A 23491-nucleotide genomic window follows, 5' to 3' on the forward strand; every position below is an offset into this window, starting at 1 on the left:
CTTCCTTCTTGCTATTATTACTGCGTTAGCATGTCAATTCTATTCCAAATTGTTTTGAACTGCTAACTTACCAAAATACCTGGAGTATAGCACAATTCACGTTCTGGTTTTCATTCTAAACTTAACATAATTTATCTGAAATTACTCCCCTTCTTAAATTTGTTTCTCTTTCTAGAATGTGCAAAATACACATACAATATGCACTAGAGGAACATTAATCTTTCTCTTTATGCCCAAAAAAGTGCTGAAATTCTTTGCATAAAGTAACTTCTATATGTCGCTGTAGGCTGAAGACTCTTTTCTGAATTTACCAATATTCCAATTCAGCTGACAGAGTCTATATAGCTGGCTAAATCATAGCTTTAAAAAAACAGATGCAAAGAACCCTTTGTGAAACTGATTACTGATTTATATTCGCCATCCAGTACGAATGAAATGCAAAAAGTAGGCAGACATAAACTAGATTGTAAAAAGAGTGTTTCAATCACATGAGAAATCACGTTAGTAGCACAGGTCAGTTTTCTTAAGAAATATATATCCTTCGGGAAAATAGTTTGTTAATTTCCCCCTATGTTTTTTTTTTAATTGACTTATTTGAGATTTTCCTGTACCCACGGTCTTAATTTCAGAAAAGATCAGACCTGTTATTCTTAAAAAACTTGTTCTTTAATATTAAGCTTTTTGTCCACAAAAATAAATCAACATTTACTAAACAAGGAAAAGTACAAAAGATAGTTTTAACCCAGAAAAGGTGCTCACCGATGCAGTCGACGCTGAAGAGATTTATGGAGGTTGTTATGGAAGATTCATCACAGGTCTTCATTCCTCGCAGTGCGAACCGCACCAGGGAGGCCTTGACGCCCTCAGGCAGGAAGGACAGCAGGTAGACAGGCATGTACAGAGCATAGCGGAGCTTGCACAGCAGTGGGGTCATGAGCTTCCCCTGCGGGGACTGAGCCATGCGCTCGATCGTCGGGAACAGCAGCACGGAGCGAAGAACCTGCCAGGACACGAGAAAACCACTGTCAGAGGAGTCCTGCAGCACCACAGCCCAGCCCGGGAGGCTGAATTTGGAAACGAGTCCCCCACTTGAAATGAAATGGGGTTTCCAGGCGCGTTGCACCTCAGACATGCAGGCAGGATTTGTGGAGTGTCCATGTTAAATTTTTTAAAAGATGAAGCAAACAAGTACATGGTTATGAAATGCTCAGTTTTATGATAAGGAGGTGAAGAACTTCAGAGGTGAGTCCTTTGGGGATCATGATGTACCTGGAAGCACCAGCAGTGCTGGTTCCAGTAGGAGTAACCCCAGCAGAGGGCAGCAGGCAGGAGCCCTCCGCTCAGTCCCGGCGGGCTTTACATGTCAGGAAAAGTACGTTGCTTTTTATTTCTGGTAAACTATTTTCTCCAAGTAAACCAACCACATTAAAATGCATCAGCCACTGTGATGGCTGTGTTACAGTTTGACAACACACAGGGTTTTAAATTTGCAGTTCAATATAGGTAAACTTGGTCAGAACAAGCATAAAAGTGCACAGCCCTTTCACTGTGGTGCGTACACTGACACATAATATTGCTTTTTGTATGTTATAATGAAATAGACATATTCTATAGCTGGTAATCAGTTTATGTGGTGATAACAGAATACACTGTAGCCTTAAAATACAAAGAAATTAATTAAAAACCCATCCACACTAATCAAAAATGAATTAATATACCTACTCTCAGCTATATTGCAATGTTAAGATCAAGCAAATATTCTAAAAAGATAACTGCAACGTTTTTCCAGAAGTAAAAATATATTGTAATAATTCACAGAGGAATAACCATCAAAGACACACACAGTACCTAACAGAAGTATCAACAAAGTAAAGTAAGAGAGATTCTGGATATTGCATTTGCAGATAATTAGGTATAAACAGCTGGGCTTTCCTGGTGACTCAAGATAAATAAAACTGATGCAGTTACATATGCCTGCTCTACTGCACATGTCATTCTAAATATTGTGCAAATTAGATTAATATTTTAATAAAAATATTTAAAAATAATTGTCTTTACTTTCAGATGAGACAGCTAATGTATGCCACTACACCTGTGTGCAGCACCCCGGTCTCAGTGGCTCTCCAATGGAAGGCAGGGCATGTCACTAAGAGATGCTTACAAGATCTGGGCATTGTAACATAGCAAACATTCAGGAAATATGATAAAATCACAGGATCCTTTAGGTTGGAGAAGGCCCTTAAGATCATCAAGTCCAACTGTTAACCTGGCACTGCCACATCCACCACTAAATCAAGTGCCTCATCTACACATCATTTAAATACCTCCGGGGATGGTGAATCAACCACTTCCTGGGGCAGCCTGTTCCAGTGCTAGATAACCCTTTCCGTGAAGGAATTTTCCCAATATCCAATCTAAACCTTCCCTGGCACAACTTCAAGCCATTTCCTCTTGTCCTATAACTTGTTCCTTGGGAAAAGAGACTGACTCCCACCTGGTTACAATCTCCTTTCAGGTATTTGTAGAGAGCAATAATGTCCCCCTGAATCTCCTTTTCTCCACTCAGCTCCCTCAGCTGCTTCTTATCAGACTTGCACTCCAGACCCTTCACCAGCTCCGTTGCCCTTCCCTGGACACCCTCTAGTACCTCAGTGTCTTTCTTGTAGTAAGAGGCCCAAAACTGAACACAGGATTCCAGGTGTGGCCTCATCAGTGCCAAGTACAGGGGACAATCACTGCCCTCGTCCTGCTGTCTACACACATCTGTGTGTCTAAGTTGTGTAGCAGATCACCAACCATTTCCTCTCAGATTACTGTGGCTTCAGTCTGCTTTACCATCCCTGTCTTCCAGCTCAGGGGCCTGGATACCTGGAGAACAACTGGTCAGAGTAAGGTATTGATCTGCTGGCTCTTCCTGTTTCTTCCCTCATGATTCCCTGCAGCTGGAAGACTGAGGAGAACACTACTTGTGCTCCTGATTCCCTAACCAGTCGTCCCATGGCCCTGAAGTCTCTCTTGGTTTCCCTCAGACTGCTTGTTGCAACTTCATTGTTACCTAGGTGAAAAATCAATAGTGGATAATAATCCAAGAGCCATACCAGGGCGGAAAGCTTTCTCTTCACATCTTTAACCTGGGACCCAGGGAGGCAGCAGGTTTCTGTAAGAAGTGGGTCCTTCTGTTCCCTTCAGGAGGAATGTCCCACGAAAATGACTCATCTTTTTTCTTACAGAAGCAGTTTTGATGAGGGGTGCAGGGTGACAACCTCAGCAACACCTCCAAGCCAGGTGAACCATTATTCTGATTACTGTACTTGCAGAGCCTCACATCTGTTATTCTACAGCACCTGGAGAGGTGGGGCAGTCTCAGAGGAGATGCACCAGCTGTGCCATGAGGGAACTTTTTGCCATTGCCCTGTCCCTTAAGTCACTGTGTTCAGCCAGGCAGAGAGAGGGCAGGGAATTCTCCATGTCATGCATCCATCATCAGAAACTTGCCATACTGAACTTTTTATACTATTTTAAAAGACTTTGAAAGAGCTATTTATATAAAATAATTATTTTAAGAAATCCTTCTACTTTCCAGTTGATCCTACTTTGGTTTGAAACAAAGAAAAATACCTTCTCAGGGAAATCAATCCTGGGCCTCTTTTTATTAAAGGCAACCAGCAGCTGAAGTATAGGAATGCAAAACTTGTACTAAATTATATGGTAGTTTTGTGATACTTCAGCTAGGAGCTGAACCCAAACTGTTGTGATCTAAAGCAGATTTGACCTGCATTCCCAGGCACACTTTAATCCCTTGACATTGCAGTTTATAGATATAGGATTAGTTGCTTGGAGGGCTGCACTAACCACTGGGGAAGCTGCTAAACCTTGCAGGAAAAGGACAAACCAAGAAAGTTGTTCCAATGTCCTATGCATTCCTGCATTTTGTAATTGCACACTTATTTAAAAGATGGTGGTAAGATGGAGGATAATTTAATTTTTTTAAAATATTTTTCTCTTAATACGGAAATGTAAAATTTTTATTTTTCAGACACTTATCAACTATTTCTTACTTTCCTGCTACATTCTCAAGCCAGCATTTTGAAATGCGCATTTCACTGTAGAATTCCTTAAAGATGTAGTTCAACTTCATTGCAACAGAACTGCAGATACAACAGATTTAACCCATTTTATTATAAGGATGCATATGACCATAAAAAAATACGTCATATTTGTTTCTTGAAATAAGTGAAGCAGAAATATTCAAGTAAAATGAAGGAAATTATTAAGATGCAAATGGTCAACATCAGTTAATAGTTTTTCTTATTTTTCAAATGGCTGGATCTTATCTATATGAATTAACACCAGCTGAAATCAGGTTGATGGCACAGAATTATATTCAAGTTAAAACTTTCAGAATTATTATAAGACCAGTGAAAATATAATAAGAGAGAGAAATCCAGATTCACCTGGTTTAAACTACTCTCAATTCAATGTCCAGTGATTTTTATGTGTTAATCACATGGAAAAGCAGAGAGTTGGGTGAACAGAGACACAGGTCACAGAGATTCAGGTGGATCTTGGGACTACAGAAAGTTGGCTGGTGAATCTACTGAAGGCAAACACACCCTCTGTCCAGGAGTTGCTGAGAGCTGTGGGTTGTATCACCTACCTCTGCTGTTCTTTGGTCTAGCCACTAAAAATAGTACATGTACTATGAAGTTATACTGGAATTGCCACTGTTGACTGTTGTGACAATAAACAGTATTTGTAAATCTGACACTCGATTTATTTACCAGTTATTTATTTATCATGCTATTAAACTGCAAGATTTCAACACTCAGGATGATGCATATATCAAAGTTCAATGTTCAAGCATAGATGCTCTTTGGGTTAGTCACTAAACAGCTGCTTCTATTTCATCATTAATTTTTAACCCTAAATTTCACAGGGCTCAAGACCTGAATGGTTCAAGCATCTATAATACGATTCAGTGTCTCAGAAGTTCTACATCTTGTTACGAATCAAAAGCTAGCAGTACCTGCAAACTCTTCACATAATTCCTGTGGCTGCCATGGCAGTTCCTAGTCCCTAGTCAAGCAGTGCATATATATATATATATATATATATATATATATATATGTGAAAATGCGAAAACGAAGTGATGCATGGCCTGAGCATGTGTCCAGAGAACAAACTGCCCTAACAGTCTAGAATGTTCTGCCCTTTATTTCTTCAACACACACCACAGTAGGAAGGTGTATGGACTTCAAGAATTTCCCTCCTGCCACTGTTTACATACTTCGGTATTTAGAGCAATCAGTCCATCAACTTCAAGAATGTATGACCTGCACAGTAAATTTTAGAAAACAAAAAATAAATAGAAACTATTTATTTTATGGGAAAAGTGAGCTTTCAAAGCAAAGATTATTAAATACCCATTCCCTGAAAGCATGGCAAGGTGCTTTGTTTAGGAAGGATCCCTAAATGAATGTGATTCACTTCCATCTGATTACTCCTTCATATAAATATCAAAAATAGAACAAAGGCTTCCTCAAAACTACCTAAGAACATATACATTCCTGTAAATCTGGGCTTTGTATTCAGCTTCTAACCTATCTAAAACAAGATGACAAGATGACAACTAAGTACCTTCAGACTTCACTGGATAATAGTTATGTCAACATGGTTTTGGATTTACAGAAATAGTTGGAAGTTTTTTTGTTTTGATTAAAATGAGAACATTGTACAAAAAGCCTAACAACTAAATTTACAGTAAGTTGATGTTTATCACAGCACAATTTAATAGTCTCAACCACACCATCAAAGGATTTCTGTGAAGTGTTTAAATGGTTTCCTTACAAAAACACTAAAAGCATGCAAATCATATAAAGCTAAAAAAACCCCACACAGTAATATTTTTCATTAGTGCCCTCCACTGAAAGGGTTGAAATATATTAATCAGCTATGATTTAAAGTTTGAGTGGTTAATATTAATTGTACAGGGCCTGGTAAATGACAGTGCTGAGGAAGTAAAACCATACTTAAAAACTAGATGCCATTCACAACCAGTATACCAAAAAAGTGACTCGATTTTCAGATCAGCTAAGTCCTTTGACGACAACAAGAGGAGCTTGGTACTTTTGAAATCAGTCAGTTTTGATTACACAAGAAATGCTGGTTAGAGACTCAGATACCCCAGGTGTGTGCCCTCCTGAGCTCACATAGCCGAGGGCCTGAGAGGGCTCTCATTGTGCCACCTGCTCTTAATACAGAGAGACGTTTTGATAAGAGAAGTAAAATAGGAGAGAAGAGCAGGGAGAATGTGAGAAGGCAGACAATGACTGACAGAAAGGAGCAGGAGCCATTCCAAAGATTTGTTTCAGAAGAGATCCCAAGTAGGTGAATTCATTAATTAACAGCCAGGCTTTCTCAGTCCTTTGGCTCTCAACGGAGAGACCACTCCTGCCCATGACAGCCCACAGGTATGCTCAGATATCTCTACCAGAGTTGTAAAATAACAAGACTGACACACCGAACAAAATACCAGAAAGTGAAACTTCCTCAGAAATAACCCACTGATTCACTCTGTTTTAATGGCAGAAGCAGCAGTCGCTGGGGGTTCACACTGGATTTGCGTGGGGACGGACCCATCGCACGGCCCGATGCTCAGTAACAAAGCACTCAAGCACAGCTCTGCAGTTCACCCGCAGCCCCACACCCACAGCACCACTGTGTGCATGGCTTCAAATCACAGGGCTGGGAAGTTTTATTTAAAATTCCTTCAAAACCCTGAGAAAAGCAAAAGCTGCTTCTCTGTCAAAAGCAGCACTTCTTTTGATATATATTAGTTCATCAAATGTATTAGTTTGTTATTCCTCTGTTGTGTTGGCAGAGGAAAAGCTATTATCTGTCAGGTGAAACCTAGTAAATTTTTCAAAGATAACATAATGATGCACTTAGTGGTAATCTACAGTCTACCCTTGACACGGAATGCCACATTAATCACAATTTCTTCTACTCAGTATGCAGAAATCTGCAGGCAAAACAACGAGGATCAGGGAAGTATTCCCTGCTTTATTGCCACAGCTGTGCCGAGCAGATTTCCAAGAAAACACACAGGACAAACCACACAGTGTTGGCTTCGGCTGTCCTCTCACTAGAGCAGGACTTGCTGGGCTTGCCCCTTCACTGTGGTCAGTCATGAATTATATACAATATAATATAATAAATATTCTACTATATATAATATAGTAGAATATTATGTGGTATATTAATACAATATAATATAATATAATATAATATAATATAATATAATATAATATAATATAATATAATATAATATAATATATATAATATGGAGTTCTATTTTAAAATCTTGAATAATTTCTTCTTCAGCTGTTCAAGATGTCATTTGGTTTGCTGTACCAGCAAGCTGTCACAGCTCGATATCAACAAACCCACAGGATTTCATGACAGCAAAAGAACCAAAGAATGAACACAAGTGACAAAAAATTGTTTTTCTCCTGGTGTGAAGTCAGACCATACTGTGTGCACTTTCTTCTATTCTACCTTATGGATCTCCTGTGATTCTAAACAAATATTTGGACATATTAAATAGGTAACAAGTATCTCAAACACAGTTAACAGAGAACCTTATAACCAATGATTTCAAAGTGCTTTATAAGAACTAAGCTTTTTATTGACAAATAAACTGAAGTTAGATGACTCCACATAAAAATATACACTGTAAAAGCAGGAATATTTAAAAGGACTTTGTGGTAATTCACAATACTCTGCTCTAACCAAAGCTTACTTTTCTGGGTAACCAAACTGTTTCCGTAAAATAAAGCGGTAAAATATGCAAATAAGCAACATTTTGCAGAAAATGTTGTATTTTTTTGTTACAACAAATGTCATGGTGGTTTAGCTCCTTAGCAGCTGCTTTAGTGAAAGGGAATCTTCTGTTATCATCTTCTATAGCCTGCTCTCAACATACAGGGTGCTATAGAACAGGGCAGGGGCATGTACATTTGATTTCACACTTTCAACCTAAATTTTCTACATTTCCTATTTCTTAGTTCCCAAATTTTCCTTTTGGCATCAGATGCATTTAATTTTTTCTATTACTTTCATTCCAGACTTCTCATTTTATTACGTATAATCTGCGAGAGTATGTGACAGAAGGAAGGATTTTTTAATTTTCTATGAAAAGCCTTTGCATACAAAGAGCATAATTTGCTCCCTGCAGAGCTGAGTTTGTTTTCCAAACAAAAGCACAGTTAGTGTATGCAACTCTGTGAACCTGCTGTTAGAACTCTAAATAATACACTTAAATTTTCCCTGATGGGCTGAATGAATTCTTGCTCCCGAAGAAAAGTAAACTTTTTGAGTGCCACTAACAGCATCACGGTGATGTTTGTCAGCTCAGATTCACTAAGGGGTATTTGAATTTTCACAGTTTGAGAACAGACTGGATCTAGGATCAAGGAGTGATCACAGGACCTTTTGGTAGAATTTTCACAGGCATACTGAGGATCTAGCTAGGGATCAAGTTCTTTAGGGGAACTTACACATGCAGGGCTGTGAAGGCACATGGAGGATGCACAGACACTCACAGGCAGAATTTCTCTCACAGTATCTGAAGAAATTACGGTTCAGTTGAGCAGAACTACTTAATGCCATCTTTAAACATACAATGACCCAGTCAGCTTTCTCATGTAGGTGAGAGCACAGTAGTGTAAATGCAACAGGACAAAACCAGAGAGCAATGTGCTTAAAGATGATCGCGATTTACAGCCAGGACGTTGTTTTCCTTTTATATAGGCACAAATGCATCCAAACAGTAGCGCCAAAGACACAAAACACAAGTATATAAACACTGAATGCACTTTTAAGGACTGAGCAAGAAAATGTGCAAGCAGTCCATAGATCCATTTACCAAATAAACCTTGGACTGAATTTTGCTTGACAACATCATTGCCATTCCCTTTAAGGTGCTGGGCCTCGGTTCTGCCTTGGGCATGTGCCAAGTCCAACACATGCACACATGCACACACACACATGCACATAACGACCAGGTACATGCTTCTAATTTTTCACTGAATAAATACAGCAATACCTAGGGATCTCCATCCAGCACTGGCTACATGAATATTAATGACATCTTACACTAAAAGAGTAAATTCATAAATAGAGTAAAGTATGCATATATGCACAGAGCTGAGCTACGCCAGAACAGCAGTATGGTAAACAGTTCTCTTTGTCAGTGTAGTAATAATCTAAGCTTTATCACATTAGAGGCACTGATTTTTGATAATCCTGCATGGTTTTTTTTCCCCTTGTATGCCTTCTGTAAATAGAAAGAGGTGAAACTAGTAGAAAATTTTTATCACCTAAAATGTGATAAAAATTGTGTCTACCAATTTGCATTGTAGCCTCAGTACTGGTAAGTGGAACTGGGCTAAGACCTAAGCTCCAGGACCAAAACCTTTTAGTATGTTCTCTGCCATGATTTTGACCAAAGCCAGACGTCCTGAGATGACATCTGGGCACAGGTTAGAAAACAGCACAGACCAAGGACTCTCCGAAATACAGAATGTGTATGAAGTGATCATGTTTGGAGCTAGGAGAAAAGGAGAAAGTTTCACTGTTGGAATCTAAGCTGTACTTTGCCACTTGCTGTCAAGAGCCACAGGACGGGCCCTGGTTTGTTTTATACAGAAAAATAATTTAAACACTAGCTTTAGCACATCTACCTCATTCAATCAGAAATACCTTGAACTGTTCAGAGAGATTTAATAATCAATTTTGCCTACATGAGATTCTAAATACACTGTGTATCATCCTTGGCAACTACATACAGATCCTCCCTCTGTTATCAAGAGATCATTCATCAGATGCTCAGCAAGGAAAGAACAGCCAGTCACTAACTCCATATGTCTTTACATACAGAGGTGTTAATGGCATCTGCTGAAATTCCACCATGAAATGGTGGGAAAATAACTGAGAATAAACCTTTGTATTTTTCAGAGTTCAATTTGGCTTACTGTTATCCAAGTTCACTACTGGTTCTTAGCTGAGGCGCCCGAGTTAGGAATTAAATCACCCCACGGCTCCCAGTTGAAGTCAGTCGTGGACAGATCCTCAGATGGCAAATGAATTAAACCCACTTTCTAATAGAATCTTCTGCTTCCCACTAACTACAGAGGACCTAAGACTTCTAGTTAGGAGCTTCATAATATAGAACAAAATGAGACTCCTCCTCCAAGGGAGAAGTAGCAGAGCACACTTTCACATAAATACTTTGAGGGAAACAAATGCTACCATTAAGCAGTATTTGAGCAAGTGTTCTCTAAAGAGGCTCATTCATAGCAGTGTATTAGCTCCAGTACCAAAACCACTATGTAAATATATTGGTACCCCTTAACATGGCAATGTAAAAAGACCAGAATTTAGTATTTAGTTCTGTAAAAGCAGTAGATATGCAGTAATTCCAATATTTGGTCAATGTTTGAAGATCTGATTTTCAAATTACAGACAGGCAGTATAAGAGAAGAAGCTAGAGGTATTTCATACTGATTGTCACTACCTCTTTTGTAGCTAGACTGCAGTTTCTATGGACATAGTGCTACACTACATACCAAACTACCTTTCTGAGATCCAACTTGGGTATCTGCTTTATGATGCTTAAGGCAATTTTTCCAAGCAGAAGTACAGAAAAAAACCCACTTACAGACAAAACGCCCAAAACAACACCCACCTTCACCCCACCCCCCAAACTGGAAAAAGATGGTATAATGATGAGGTTCTGTTAAGTTAAATTTGGCATTTTAAATATTCATCTCACTGAACCAACTCAGAAGCTACTACTATCTTTAAATATGCCCAGGAAAAATAATGTAAAGCATGAATGAGTAGGAAAAAGCCTGGCAAGTAATTCAGCTGCAAGGACATATGGGAGATGGTGATATGCAAGTGTGCAACACGATATGGTGCAGAAAGCAAATGAGAGAGAAGCTCTGCGACTTCATGTTTGTTACACACAGTGAGGAAACACAACACAAATGCCAGAGGAAGCTCTGCCTCTGGGAGGCAACTGAGATTGCATTTTGTGCTCTACATGCTAAAGGGAAAGATTTCAGCCAAAAGCCAGCCACAAATACAGCCTAAAATTAACAAGGGGATTGGATGATAAAATCGTTGAAGGAAATATTTATAGAGAAAAACTATGAACAGCTTGGCAAAATGGGAGCAAAAAGGAAATGACGTGGAGAATTGTAACTACGCAAATTTTTAAGGGCTATAAATGCAAAGGATGTGAAATAATATTTTGGGTGAAACGAGTGACATAAGTAGATTGTGACAGAAAGAAATGAAAAAAATTGAAATGCTAAAGCAAGTATCAGAAGTCTGTATTGACGTAAATTTTTATGCTGCACCAAACTATCGGGTCCCAGCTGTAGGACCATTACCAACAGGGGTGGTGCAAGAGAGAGCAGTGCCACCTTACATGGATGTGACAGACAGCCTTGATTTCCCAAACTGCAATATTGTGTCAGGAGATATAAAAAAATAGTCAACGTAAGGCCTGATAATCTTATTTATATATTCAACTTCTCTCATGTAACTACGTTGTCCTGGGACTACGGCGTATTACATACACTGATTAAACCAATGATCCAGGAAGAATGAAAAGCAAATGCATTGACTCAAAATGTGGGTTCCTTCTATCCTTTGTTTCGTGTGAATGTTAACCACATTCAAAAATTAAAAATTCAAAGCATGTTTCAGCTATACAGCAAGTTGGCAGAATATTTGCAGAGTGGCTATGTCCAGGAAAGAAATATATCCTTTAGGGAGGAGAAAACCAATCAAACATTATGTCAATGGTTTTACCACTCCTCCAAAAAAAAAAAATCAGAAAAAAAACTGAAGTAGAGAACTCTATGGAAAAAATATTTCTCTCTAATTCAAAGAATTCTGTTAATAAGATGAACTTTTCAACACTCAAGCATAAGAATGATCATTAAACCCAGTCCAAAACCGTTCTGCATTTCCTTTCCATCAAGCTGTAAGAAATCCTCCAGCACCCAATGATAAATTTTATGATGCTTTGGAAAAAGATCCAAATCCCCCAAACTGATGATCCAGCACAGGATGATAAGACGGCAGACTCACAGCACTACCACTCTCTTGGGCCCCCTTTTCTGATATGGAACTCATGAAATTAAAATGGAGAATACTTTTATGATTTCAAATCTTTGATGAATTTTACTGTGAGCATGTAAACAAGGTTTTCAGTGTTATGGGAACACTGTATATACTGTCTACCTGCGGTCAATCTTTACCACTTCCAAGGAAGGCAAATGAGGGCACAGAAGCTATACCTCAAGTCAGGGTAAAAAATATTTGTTGGACAACTATGGGAAGGTCCATAAACAGGAGTTTAGGTACTGAAATATTATGCATGCTTTATACTAATGATTGAATTTCATACACATATATCTATGAATAACATTTACAATATATATGCAAAAATGACAGCCACCAGAACAAATGTACTCTCTTAGCTTTTTTTATATTCCATTAACTACTCACATTCACTAAAAACAATATAGTTTTCTTATCTGTTACTTATTTGGATGGTTACTTCAGATTTAATATTTTCATGTCCAGAAATTCATTTCGAATTTCTGAATTTATTTATATCTATCTGATCCTATATACATATTGTATTCTAATACAACACAATAGATAATCACATAACAATTTTATTTTTCTCTGTATTTATTCCTATCAATGTTTACAGAAGGCACTCATATACACATAATGAGGTTAAACAAGCCAAGATACCCTGAACTCCTCCCATAATTTAGGTTCCTTATTATCTTCCTAGGCTTTCCCTCTTTCCCTCTACTTATTTCAGCCTGAATTCCTCTTTCTTCAATACAGCTGGCTGGAAATGACCTTGTATGATACTATTTACGCTTTTCTGTCCTATAAATTATATTACACTGGACTAAAATGTGACATGTATCATTCATCTTCTCAAGAGCACTGATGGAGACCCCTAGCCCTTTATTTATACTTTGTTACTCCACACACGCAGTGGGAAAAACAGGCTCCTCTAAAACCTTATCTGTACAAATATGACTTATGAGATGTATAAGAAACAATAAGTGGAGAGTATATGAAGAAAACACTTTTTAGTCCCATTCCTTCACACCCAGACTTCTAATTCTTATGTGTACAGCAGACAAGGCTGCCTCCTTGAAGTGCTCTGCTGATGTGGATGTCTTCTCAACATTCTCACCCGTGCTCCTTGGCCTGATTGTCACTCAAAGGTCAAACTAGACCACAGTCAGCAAGAGCTGAGGCATGAGAGAAGTGGTAGCCAACCTCTAATCAATGTCTCCTCTAGAGATCTGTAAAGCAGCTAGAAATTCATAACATACTTTTAACAAAACAGTATTGCCTTACTACTGTGTTGCATCAGATCCCAAGCTCAGCCTGGCTGTGTGACAAGGCCTGTCTCCTGTCTGAATGCTCTTTTCCATTTATCTTTGATGTCAGGGATGTCTCTGCCTCTTTGTATCTGGTGTATTCTCCTTTGTTCATACTTAACTTTATGTTTTTACAGATAAAATTACTTACAGCATACTCTATTAGATTGGGACATTCAATTCAGTGTAAGGAAGAGACCACTTTCCCTTCTCTGTGACCACAGGGACAACCCACACAGCCCTTTCTCACCTCCAAAATACTTCACTATTCACTGATCTTAGGGGAGCTGGTCAACTTAGATAGGTCTCCATCACTCTGAATTACAAAAGAGAGAACTTCAGAGCCTCCAACAGGCTGGCTGCAGGGTAACATAAATTCAAACAACCACGTATCCCACGTTTTTAGCTATTCCTATATGGAATTATACAGAAAGCATCAGCTGTATCAGTTCTTCAGGAAGCAGTGTACCTAAATATATACTTCCTGGAAGATTTCTCTAAGAAACAACATACATACAAATCTTCCTGAACACCTCAGAAATGTATTGTTTCCAAACATTTCAACAGTATTAACTTCATTCAAGATACAGGGTAATGAAAGGTACAGGGCACACTGAGACTCATCTTGTAAAGCTGTGCACAATCTTCACAACTTCAGTATTCTACCATGGTACCAACTGTTGCAAAATGTAAGGTCATACTAAGATTTTTTTTTTTTAAAGGAATATTAAAGTTATATGGACAATGTTGTCCTCAGTTATATCAGAAAAAGTCACTATTTGCAAATGGAACATAAATATATGTAAGCCAAGCAACAGTTAATGAAATCTAAGGGAAAACTCCCTTTTTGTGTAAGCTGGTTTGTATTTCTCAACCATCAGTTTTCTTGTATAACTCCTTTGAAGTTGTCAATTGTAATACAATGAATCACAACAAACTGAATTTTAATCTTATAAGTTATTTAACTTATATTTACTTCCATTCAATATATCCAGTATTATCATATAAATGACACTTCCTTCAACATCTGAATTTGACCCACTATGTTCAAATATATATAAACCCCACACTCTTCAAATAGATTCAAACCTCAGCTTATTTTTTTACTATTTTCTATTTTCTTTCAGTGTCTACCTGATATAAATAGCAGGCAATATTCTCATCTGTTTAAAATACTCTACAGTGATCACATGGTTTTTCCATGTCCTGGCACCTTCTTTATTTAACATATATGATCCAATTTTATTTGAAGTACATCTTTAAGACCCCAAGCCTCCAGTGCTTCCTGGCAGTTCCACTTGGATGGAAACAAAATTCAAGGACCAGCATTTTTGTTAATGTATTTGTATTCCAAACTGTAATCTCCAGTGTAATGACAAATACAGTGATTATATCCTTAGGTATATAGACCTGAGTGTCATTCGCACCAAGGTGAGGTGTGACTAAATTTATGTCTACTTTAAGGTCACTTTCCACTGACTTAGCATAAATTTGATTCTGTGCCTTATAGGTTGCAGTCCTGCATCCAAACTCACTGGACCAGCCATATGAAGAGTCCTGTTAAAACATGAATCACAATCAGGCTTCTACAGTATTAACTTTTGTGCTGTATTATTAGGAGAATACTAGAAGTTGCCCTTCAAAGTTTAATTACAAAAGAACTAAAATGGGACGAAACCAAATGAGGACATATCTTTCCATAGCAAGACAGTGAGAAGCATGGAAATCTTGGTCGTATCCAACTTCAGCTGCTAAGAGTAAGAAATCAGCTTTGTCAACAGTGGTCACAAGTAGAGTAATCAAAAAGGTAGACCACTAATGAGACTTCATCGTGTCCAGTACCCTACTGAATACTTCTGGTCCTCTGTGATTCCACCTACTGCACGGTGGGGGTGTAATCTTGCTCCTGTTGAAACCAGCGGCAAAATTTTCATCAATTTAATACATCTTCCTTCTGCCCCATGAATAAATTCTGATTTAAGGATTTATTTTTCAGTTATTAAATGTGACAGTCTACAGTCAATGTAGATCTCACCAAAGACAATATCCCAGCTCTAGAAACCAGGACTCTCTTATCTATTCTTGGACAGCCAGATGAAGACCATGGTTGCCGTAAAACAGTGATCATGATAGTTAGAGATTAACCTCTTGGAATGACAAGTAGATGGACACTTTTCACAATTCCCTTTGAAATCAATATGCTTTCAATCACACCTTTCAAAAGCTGTCAGTATTTTTCCTGTACCTGACTTCCAATGCTGAAACCTGTTTGATAGTAACAGGAGAGGGGCCATCCATACCTCACCTTACAAGTGGGTCACAGCACAGGAAAAAATTATCTGTTGTTTCACATTACTTGAAATATTTTCCAGTAAGAAATACTCCTAGAATTTTTCCAGCTGAAGCCCAGAATTCTGCTAAATACACAAAAGACTCAGAAGTGTTCTCTACAGACACTGCAAACTATTTTTCAACAGGTCAGCTCTACATACTGAACTATTTGCAAATTATTAAAAATATAAAAAATATTAAACACACAGACTGTTCATTACATTTACAAGTCTCACAGGGCTGAAATGCAAATTACTCTGTACTACAAATATTTGGGTAACTGAAAACTTGCCCAAAATGTTTGAATTAAAAAAAAAAAGAAAAAAAGAAAAAGCCTTTTTATGGGTTAAGGTAATAATGAGAAAACTGTTCTCCCAAAAATCTGTATCTTATTGTTGGACTGAAAATAGTTTAATAGAGAAAATATTCATTGACAGGGCAGTATTTTACATAGAGAATTAAGCCCCATCAAAGTGGGCAATGTCATTCCATCTACAAGGGAAGTGCCAAAGGAGACGGCCAAAATTTGCAACGGTGTGATAATACCAGCAGGGATGGATTTGTTGCTATTATGATTAAAGCGTATAAACAGAAGAAGATTAGGAGGGGTGAGAGTGAAAAGAGAGGAAGAATAGTTTATTGGTTGGAAGAAGGGCTGGGAGAAGCTTATGTTGGAATGCAGTGTCACAGTTACACACCATAAAGCTTTCAGTTGCTCCCATTACATGAATGTCAGAACACAGCTGCCACTTTCCAGGAGAAATTCTTTCCTTTTTCATTTTGGAAGTACAGGGTGGTGTTTTTTTTTTCAGTGTAGCACTCCCATGAGATCACTGCATTGCATCTGCAGGTACCCTTACAGCACAGGGACTGGTAAATGTGATCCTTGTAGACATGTTCTGGGACATTCACCACTTAGGATGAACCAGCAATATGTCTTTAAATTGGAGAGGTGGCTCAACCTACACAAAGCATTAAGAATCAGATTTTGTGTTGCCTTGAATCAACTGCTTTCACAGTCATCAATGTACAGCCATAACTACTAATAAATCTCAATGACAATCCACTCAGTTTAAGGAAGTGTGGCTGAACAAGGTAAATGAGAAACCAGCCTTACAATTATAATCTCATTTTGCCGATGAAAAGGAAAGGCCATAATTTTCCATCAGTGCCTTGAGATCCTTGGACTTCTATTTTTTAGTGCTACATTCAAGACATTTGGAAGAGATGTATTTTACCACTCACTGAAGTCAGCCCTCAAAAAGGCATCCAGTCAACTCAAGTCCATAACCCTTCTTGGCTCAAAGGGTTAGTAGTCAGACAAGGAAAGCTGAGCGGGTATTGCATGTTGGAAGGAGTTCATTCCACTACCATTTTAACCAACTAAAGTCGCTTAGTTAACAATGTGCTCTGGAGAAAGAAGAACAGTCAGGTTCTGCCTTGTGGTATCACTGAAAAACAGAATGACTGTCAGGAAGTATACACTGAGCAGAACTTTGCATTTTTGTCAAAGAAAGGAAAGAAATCAGGAGTATTTGAGGTTCAAGACAGAACTTATATCCCAAAGTCTTGTCAGGATATTAGAAGAAGAGAATAAGAGAGAGGAGGGAGTGGGGAATTCTCTCAGTCAGCTCATTTTTCCATCCTTGCTTTGACCTTTCCAGAACTGTAAGCATTTTAAATAAGAAGGGGAAAATAAAAAATTCCTTCCTTCATAATACTACAGAGTGCTGCTAGCTTTAATTACTATGACAAATGGAATACAGGCAGGAATCTGCTAAGAGAGCGAAATTATCATATCTAATTTATTACACAAATAAAACTGGTCATCAGGTAGTAAGGGCTTTAGTTCAACTGAGAATAAGAATTTGTAGAATATCTTTCAATTGCCCATGCCAGGTAAAAAGTCTAAACGCTGCCAGTTGCCATGAAAGGTCACAATTTATATTATATTTATGGAGAACTGGGGGTTTGTACCTTTCATCTCAGTAAAATATACTTACAGTAGTCATACTACTGTTTAAAATAGAGAAGCAGAAATTCAATATTTTCAAGAACAATTAGGACTCAGTGAATTCTGCTCCTTAAACAGAACTATGCTTTGTTTTGGAATTTTAAATGGAGCGGAATGTTCTTAAAATTTTCCAGTGACTAGAAATGTTGTAACAAAGTTATTAGAAGCATGTTTTCATTAACATCAATTGAAATTTCTTACAGGACTCCAAAGTTAATAAGTTTATTAAATACATTTTTGTTCCTGGACTTGTGCTTATATGTATACTTAACACTGAATTCCACATGAAAGAGCAAACTCCAATGATTTTTTTTTACAAAATGCCATAGTTATATACACTTACATCCAAACAGTAGAAATCAAGTATTTAAAATATTTACACAACGAAATAAACAGAAAAGGAAGCAGACTTCTATTGCATTTAATTTTGAAGATAACCTCGGTCATAAGAGTACAGAAGGGGATTCTTAAGAAGAAATCTAGGGCTTGATTTAGTTCCCTAAATATAGACTTACAGTCACTGAACACATCCTCAGGTATCTGAAAAGATCCATAGTGGCATTGGCAAAAACTCCCTAAATAATCAGCAATCACAGAAATAATAAAAAGATACAGGAAAAAATTTTCCAGTATTTGCCTGAACTTAATTTTATGGTGTATCAGAAATGCCCTAAATGCAGTGAATGCAGTGTCCAAGCTCAGAGATATCATAACTGTTTTCTATAAAGTTTATGTCTTTTTCTGATTCCTTTCACTCCTCCAATGAACTCTTCAAACAGGACACACCATTCTCAGGATAGAAGCCAGTGCAGCAGAAGCAGCCCTAGACTTCAACATAAATCATGGGGAATGAACAAATTAATAATATGGCAGAGTAGGAATATTGCAATTAAAAGACTGTCCTTTCCAAGTAACCTCTTCTAACTAGAAGATCCAAGACAAGTCCTTCCCTGCTTCCTGAGTAACTATCACATACAACACAGGCAGGAGCTGACAAAGCAGCTCAACTTCTTTGCTGATGACAAAACCCATCTATTTTAATATAAAGCTTGTAGGAACAGATATTATTTATTAGAGTTAAAGCCACGCTTAAAGTTTAACTACATCTTTGCAAAGTCTATGTTCAAAAACTCCACAATATCCCTTCAGCTGCTCCTTTCACGAACAAGTCTTTAATGTCCTAACTGACTGCTTTCTCCTTTTCTCTACTTAATATTAAAACAGCATGAAAACTGCAGATTTCTGACTCTGTTTTCTTCTGTAAAAGCACATTAACTACACTAAAAAAAAACCAAACAAAAAATTCAAGCTATGTGCAACATATACTGAATTCCAATGGTTTTTGGTCCAACTCTCCAAAGAGATGAGACTCTCATTTTCAAGTGCTATGCACACACATCTGCAGACAGGATTTCGAAAGATCTCACCACCCAGCATAAAAAGTTCTTTGGGAAGCGTGGCTTTTGAAATGGTGTTGAGCTCTTTTTAAAACATATGCCATAAATCCTAATTGTTTTTGAAACTCACTTCTTGTTGTATGTTTATGATTCTCTCATTTCTATCAAATCAGTTATTACAATACAAATCTAAATTTCAGGAGATTCAAAAAACAAAATTTTATGAACAAACCTGTAAAAATTCCCAGCACTTAACAAATCTTGTTATTCTGCCATTTACCATTTTAGCCATCTTTTTATTTTTACTCCTTAATTTCCTCTTCATTCTGATGTTTTCCTTTGGATTCTTGATGAATCATCACAGATTCTGCTTTTCAGTTTATTTTTATTCCTTTTATGTTTGTACATTTGGCCACTTCAATGTCTTTTAACTTCCTAGTAAAAAATAATTTTTATAGGTTTATCTGAATTTTGTCTACATACATCTCCAATCAGATGTGTCATTAGCAGTGAAACACAATGTTACTAAAAAACTCCAAGTCTCTTGAAACGAAAATTATTGTTCTTACGTTTTCCTACTTTGAATTACACTGACTAAAATCTCACTTTCCATATTGTTTCTATATTCCCCTCAGCAGTGGTGAGGAGAGGTAGAAGAGAATATGACTGGGGCCCTAAGGATTAGGGTCTGTCATCAAGCCAGTGAAAATAATGGTTGCTGGCAGTCTCTTGGGTGAGCTGACACTCTCAACCCCATTCCACAGTTATCAGCCTTTCACCAATGGTGTTCCCAAGGTTTGTTGAGCTTTTAAATTCAGGCTGGTGGCTTTTTATAGGTGTCTCAGTAAAAAAGCCAAGATCTCTCTAACAGGTCTTTGCCACGAACTCAACAACTGTAGCTCTTCGCTTTGCAGCCTCCCACTCTAAAGAGAGAACGTTTTATGTTTGTCTTAGGTTTTCATATGAAGGTTGTTTTCGTTTTTTCCCTTTTTAAAAAAAAACCCAAACCTCTCCACATATCTTCACAGAAACTTCGATGCTTCAAACATACAGTATTTTATTTATTTTATTTGATTAGATTTAATAAATCACCTGCATTACTTCTCTCTTTTTCCAAGTAAGTGAGCTGTGAATGTTTGCATGTGCCCCAAATTCATATTGCTGCTTTGCTGGCTGTTCCAGACAATATCAGACTTACTGATATTGCCTGAAGTGTCATTGAGAGTTGTAAGGTGGATTTTTCAGACTCTGCAATGTGTATGCTGACAACTAAAGCAAATTTTTGCCTAATTGCTGCCTCAGACCACCTGGGCTTCATTGTACATACTCCCAAAGACTTGATATATCAAGAACTGATAGAGAGAACTGCCAAAAAAATTTATATATATATATATAATAGAAATAGTCCAACTCAGTGACCAACTTAAAACATTCATAAAGTTAATAAAGTTAAATTAACACACACACACCTCACTGAAGGCAGCTGAACTTAGGTTCATGTTTAAATCTGTGCAAAATTCTGTTAGAGTCTGTCTTTTTTTGCTTCCTCAACACTTAAAGGGGGATGAAGGGTGGGTTCATATAAGCCCAATGCTGTTTGCTTCGTTTTTTAATATGTTAGTCCATTTATCTGGATGGATGGACTGAAGAAGAAGAAAAATATACCAGAACTGGTTTAGTTTTGTATCATGGCCTAGAAATTCATAGCTCTCTTCACAAGACATGCATTTATCTAAAATGTGCACCAATTCCCTTGCGAGGTCTGCTAAGCAGAGCCATCTGCTTTTCTCCTGCATAATAATTTTGCAAATGTTGTCATTGGGTTGGTGTTACTGTAAGTCTTTTAACCACTTTAATTTTTATGGTGATTTTTTGCACTTTTCATTTAAGCCTGTTACAAACAAGAAATTCATATAAAAATAGTGTTTCTCCATACTGTTTCTCCTGATCATGATCTCTACTGCTAGACATAACCACATATCCGTATGCCACCTATCACTCCAACCCCTTCAGGAACCAAGAGCAAACAGTTCTCAGCAAGGACAAATCCAAGGAAGCTGTACAAACCAAGGATATTTATTTATGCTTCTACCATGCTGTTGGTTACACTGCACCCTGGCACACAGGTACACAAAGTATAGAGAGCAGATATCTTCTCTCTTCAGAGATCTTCTGGTTATTTTTCTATATTTCTCTATATAAGTAAAGAATATATATAAAATATATATTTATTACTCTCTCGCTATAAAACATATATTTCTACAATATTTTTCTATTTTATGCAGCCTCACTGTACTCTTCAAAATATCTGAGATAAGCTTACTTTTGTAAGAGAGCATTCAAGATGGTAAAAAATATATTTTTTGCTAAGCATATTTTAAACTTTATAATCAGTGAGATCACCAGAATCACCAGAAATTTATTAACCGAGACAACAGCTATGTAAAATGACTTTGTTTAAAAGTACTGCGACATCTACTTTAGGTGATCAACACTGGAATTAGATACCAGTATATTAAATGAAACTTTCAAAAATTCAATAGAAATTTATATTTCTTTTTACCTTTTCATCTTCTTTCTACTTCCAAAATGCACTAGAACATCAGAGCCTGCTACATTACCATCCTTTCAGAAGATGTTTTCTGTAATGGTAACACCACCAGTCTTGGATCACATAAACAGGTTCTAAACTCAGCAAAATAGAAACTGAACAAATGTAATTTCCTTCATATGTTCCTTCCCTCTTCCATTCACGCAGCTGAAAAGATTTCCTATTATCTCAAACGTCAGAAATGCTTACTAGTTCCTGCACTGTTAAAAAAATCTCCCTCACAAATCCAGTCTCACAGATCCTGTGGATCTCCAGTAATTCCATAGTAAAGACACTTGTTTTCCTGTAGAAATACTCATATTTAAAAACATGGTGAGGTTTCTCTTTCCTAACATTATGAAAGTGCTTCCCAAACTCATAACCAAGTGTTGAACTAAACAATTAACTTGTATACAGAAATGATGTGACCTATGAATTTGTTTTATACACAACTATTCCAAGTTATGGGGTTTTAGCTATTATTCGTGAAATCAACCAAGGTCTAGCAATACCCAATATTCTTTCACATCACTGAGACATAGTAGCAATGCATGGGTTTGAATCACATATTACAGAAATTTTATTTGCTTAAACTAATACATACTCAGAGGTTTCAAGCTCTTTCTCACCAATGAGTTTCACAGGACGAGCAATACTTACTTTGTACCCATTAATAAGTGTTAATTTATTACCACAAAGGTGCTGGCATTTCAAAAGCATCACTGTAAATGGAGGACTAATGCTGTAACAGACCGAATTTCATTAACAAGGAAACATGACAATCTTTGACTAAATTAATGATCAAAAGAGGTGTTTTAGGAAATGCTCAGTAGTGCTGCCAGCAAAGCACAAGGAAATCCTCCAAGTAAGGATTTGCATTTTAGAAGAGAATGCCCAGAGCTTGGAGCATATTTATGAGTCAGGCTCATGTTCCAACAACTGATAAAATCATTTTGTCACTCAGTCTCATTTTTCAGTTCTACTATCTGAATGAAGAGCAAAGATTATGAGGTTAAGAGCAAGTATCAAGGAAGCTGTACATTATTGCAGTTTTCCATCTTGACAAAGTGAGGTTGATCTTTTTCCTTCCCAGTGTCAAAATTTTTTAGCAGTTCGGCAAAATCTGGATGCCACAAAATTGAATATTGTCAAGATTCAAAACCCACCATGACATCTAAAAAGTGTTTGTGGTTGCATGTGAACCAGAAAACAGACTGGCCAGGAACCATTCCCTGGCCCTGTCACTAAACAGGAGGGCATGGGATGGTCTGTGTCCACAAGGCTGAATCAACTCCTGCCTCCAAACAGGATGTCTTCATCCAAACTAACTCCTGAGAATGGTCCTGGGCCTCTGCCAAGCCCAGAACCATTCCAGGTTGTTTCTGGGAGTTGCTGGCTCCTTTGGGCTGAAAAGTCACTTAAAGACAACTTTAAAAACATCACTAGACCAGTACTCAAATCTGTGCAGTAGCCCCACGTAACTACAAGTGTGGATGTAACCTGTGTGCCCTTTCTCTACTAATCAGACTTAGTCAAAGGCATCAAGCTAAGACTAAGTTTGTGCTAATGGGTCTTCGGAAAGAGTTCTTAACATAAGCCTCCCTGAGAGACAAGAGGAAAATACGGATGGGGTCCAAAACTGAATTTATGCTGGAGTAAACTGGTAATT

General features: G+C 37.5%; 1 protein-coding gene across 3 annotated transcripts in view; it reads right to left on the reverse strand.

Moving 5' to 3' along the window:
• The window catches only part of LDAH (lipid droplet associated hydrolase), a 111745-nt gene that overhangs the window by 34995 nt on the left and 53259 nt on the right, over nt 1-23491 (reverse strand). For all 3 annotated transcript variants that reach the window (XM_032682936.1, XM_032682937.1, XM_032682935.1), the window contains exon 5: nt 760-1000. In XM_032682936.1, the coding sequence (XP_032538827.1) occupies nt 760-1000 (241 nt within the window). The remainder of the gene's footprint in view (nt 1-759; nt 1001-23491) is intronic.

The sequence above is a fragment of the Chiroxiphia lanceolata genome, chromosome 3 (assembly GCF_009829145.1).
Source record: "Chiroxiphia lanceolata isolate bChiLan1 chromosome 3, bChiLan1.pri, whole genome shotgun sequence".
Taxonomy (NCBI): Eukaryota; Metazoa; Chordata; class Aves; order Passeriformes; family Pipridae; genus Chiroxiphia; species Chiroxiphia lanceolata.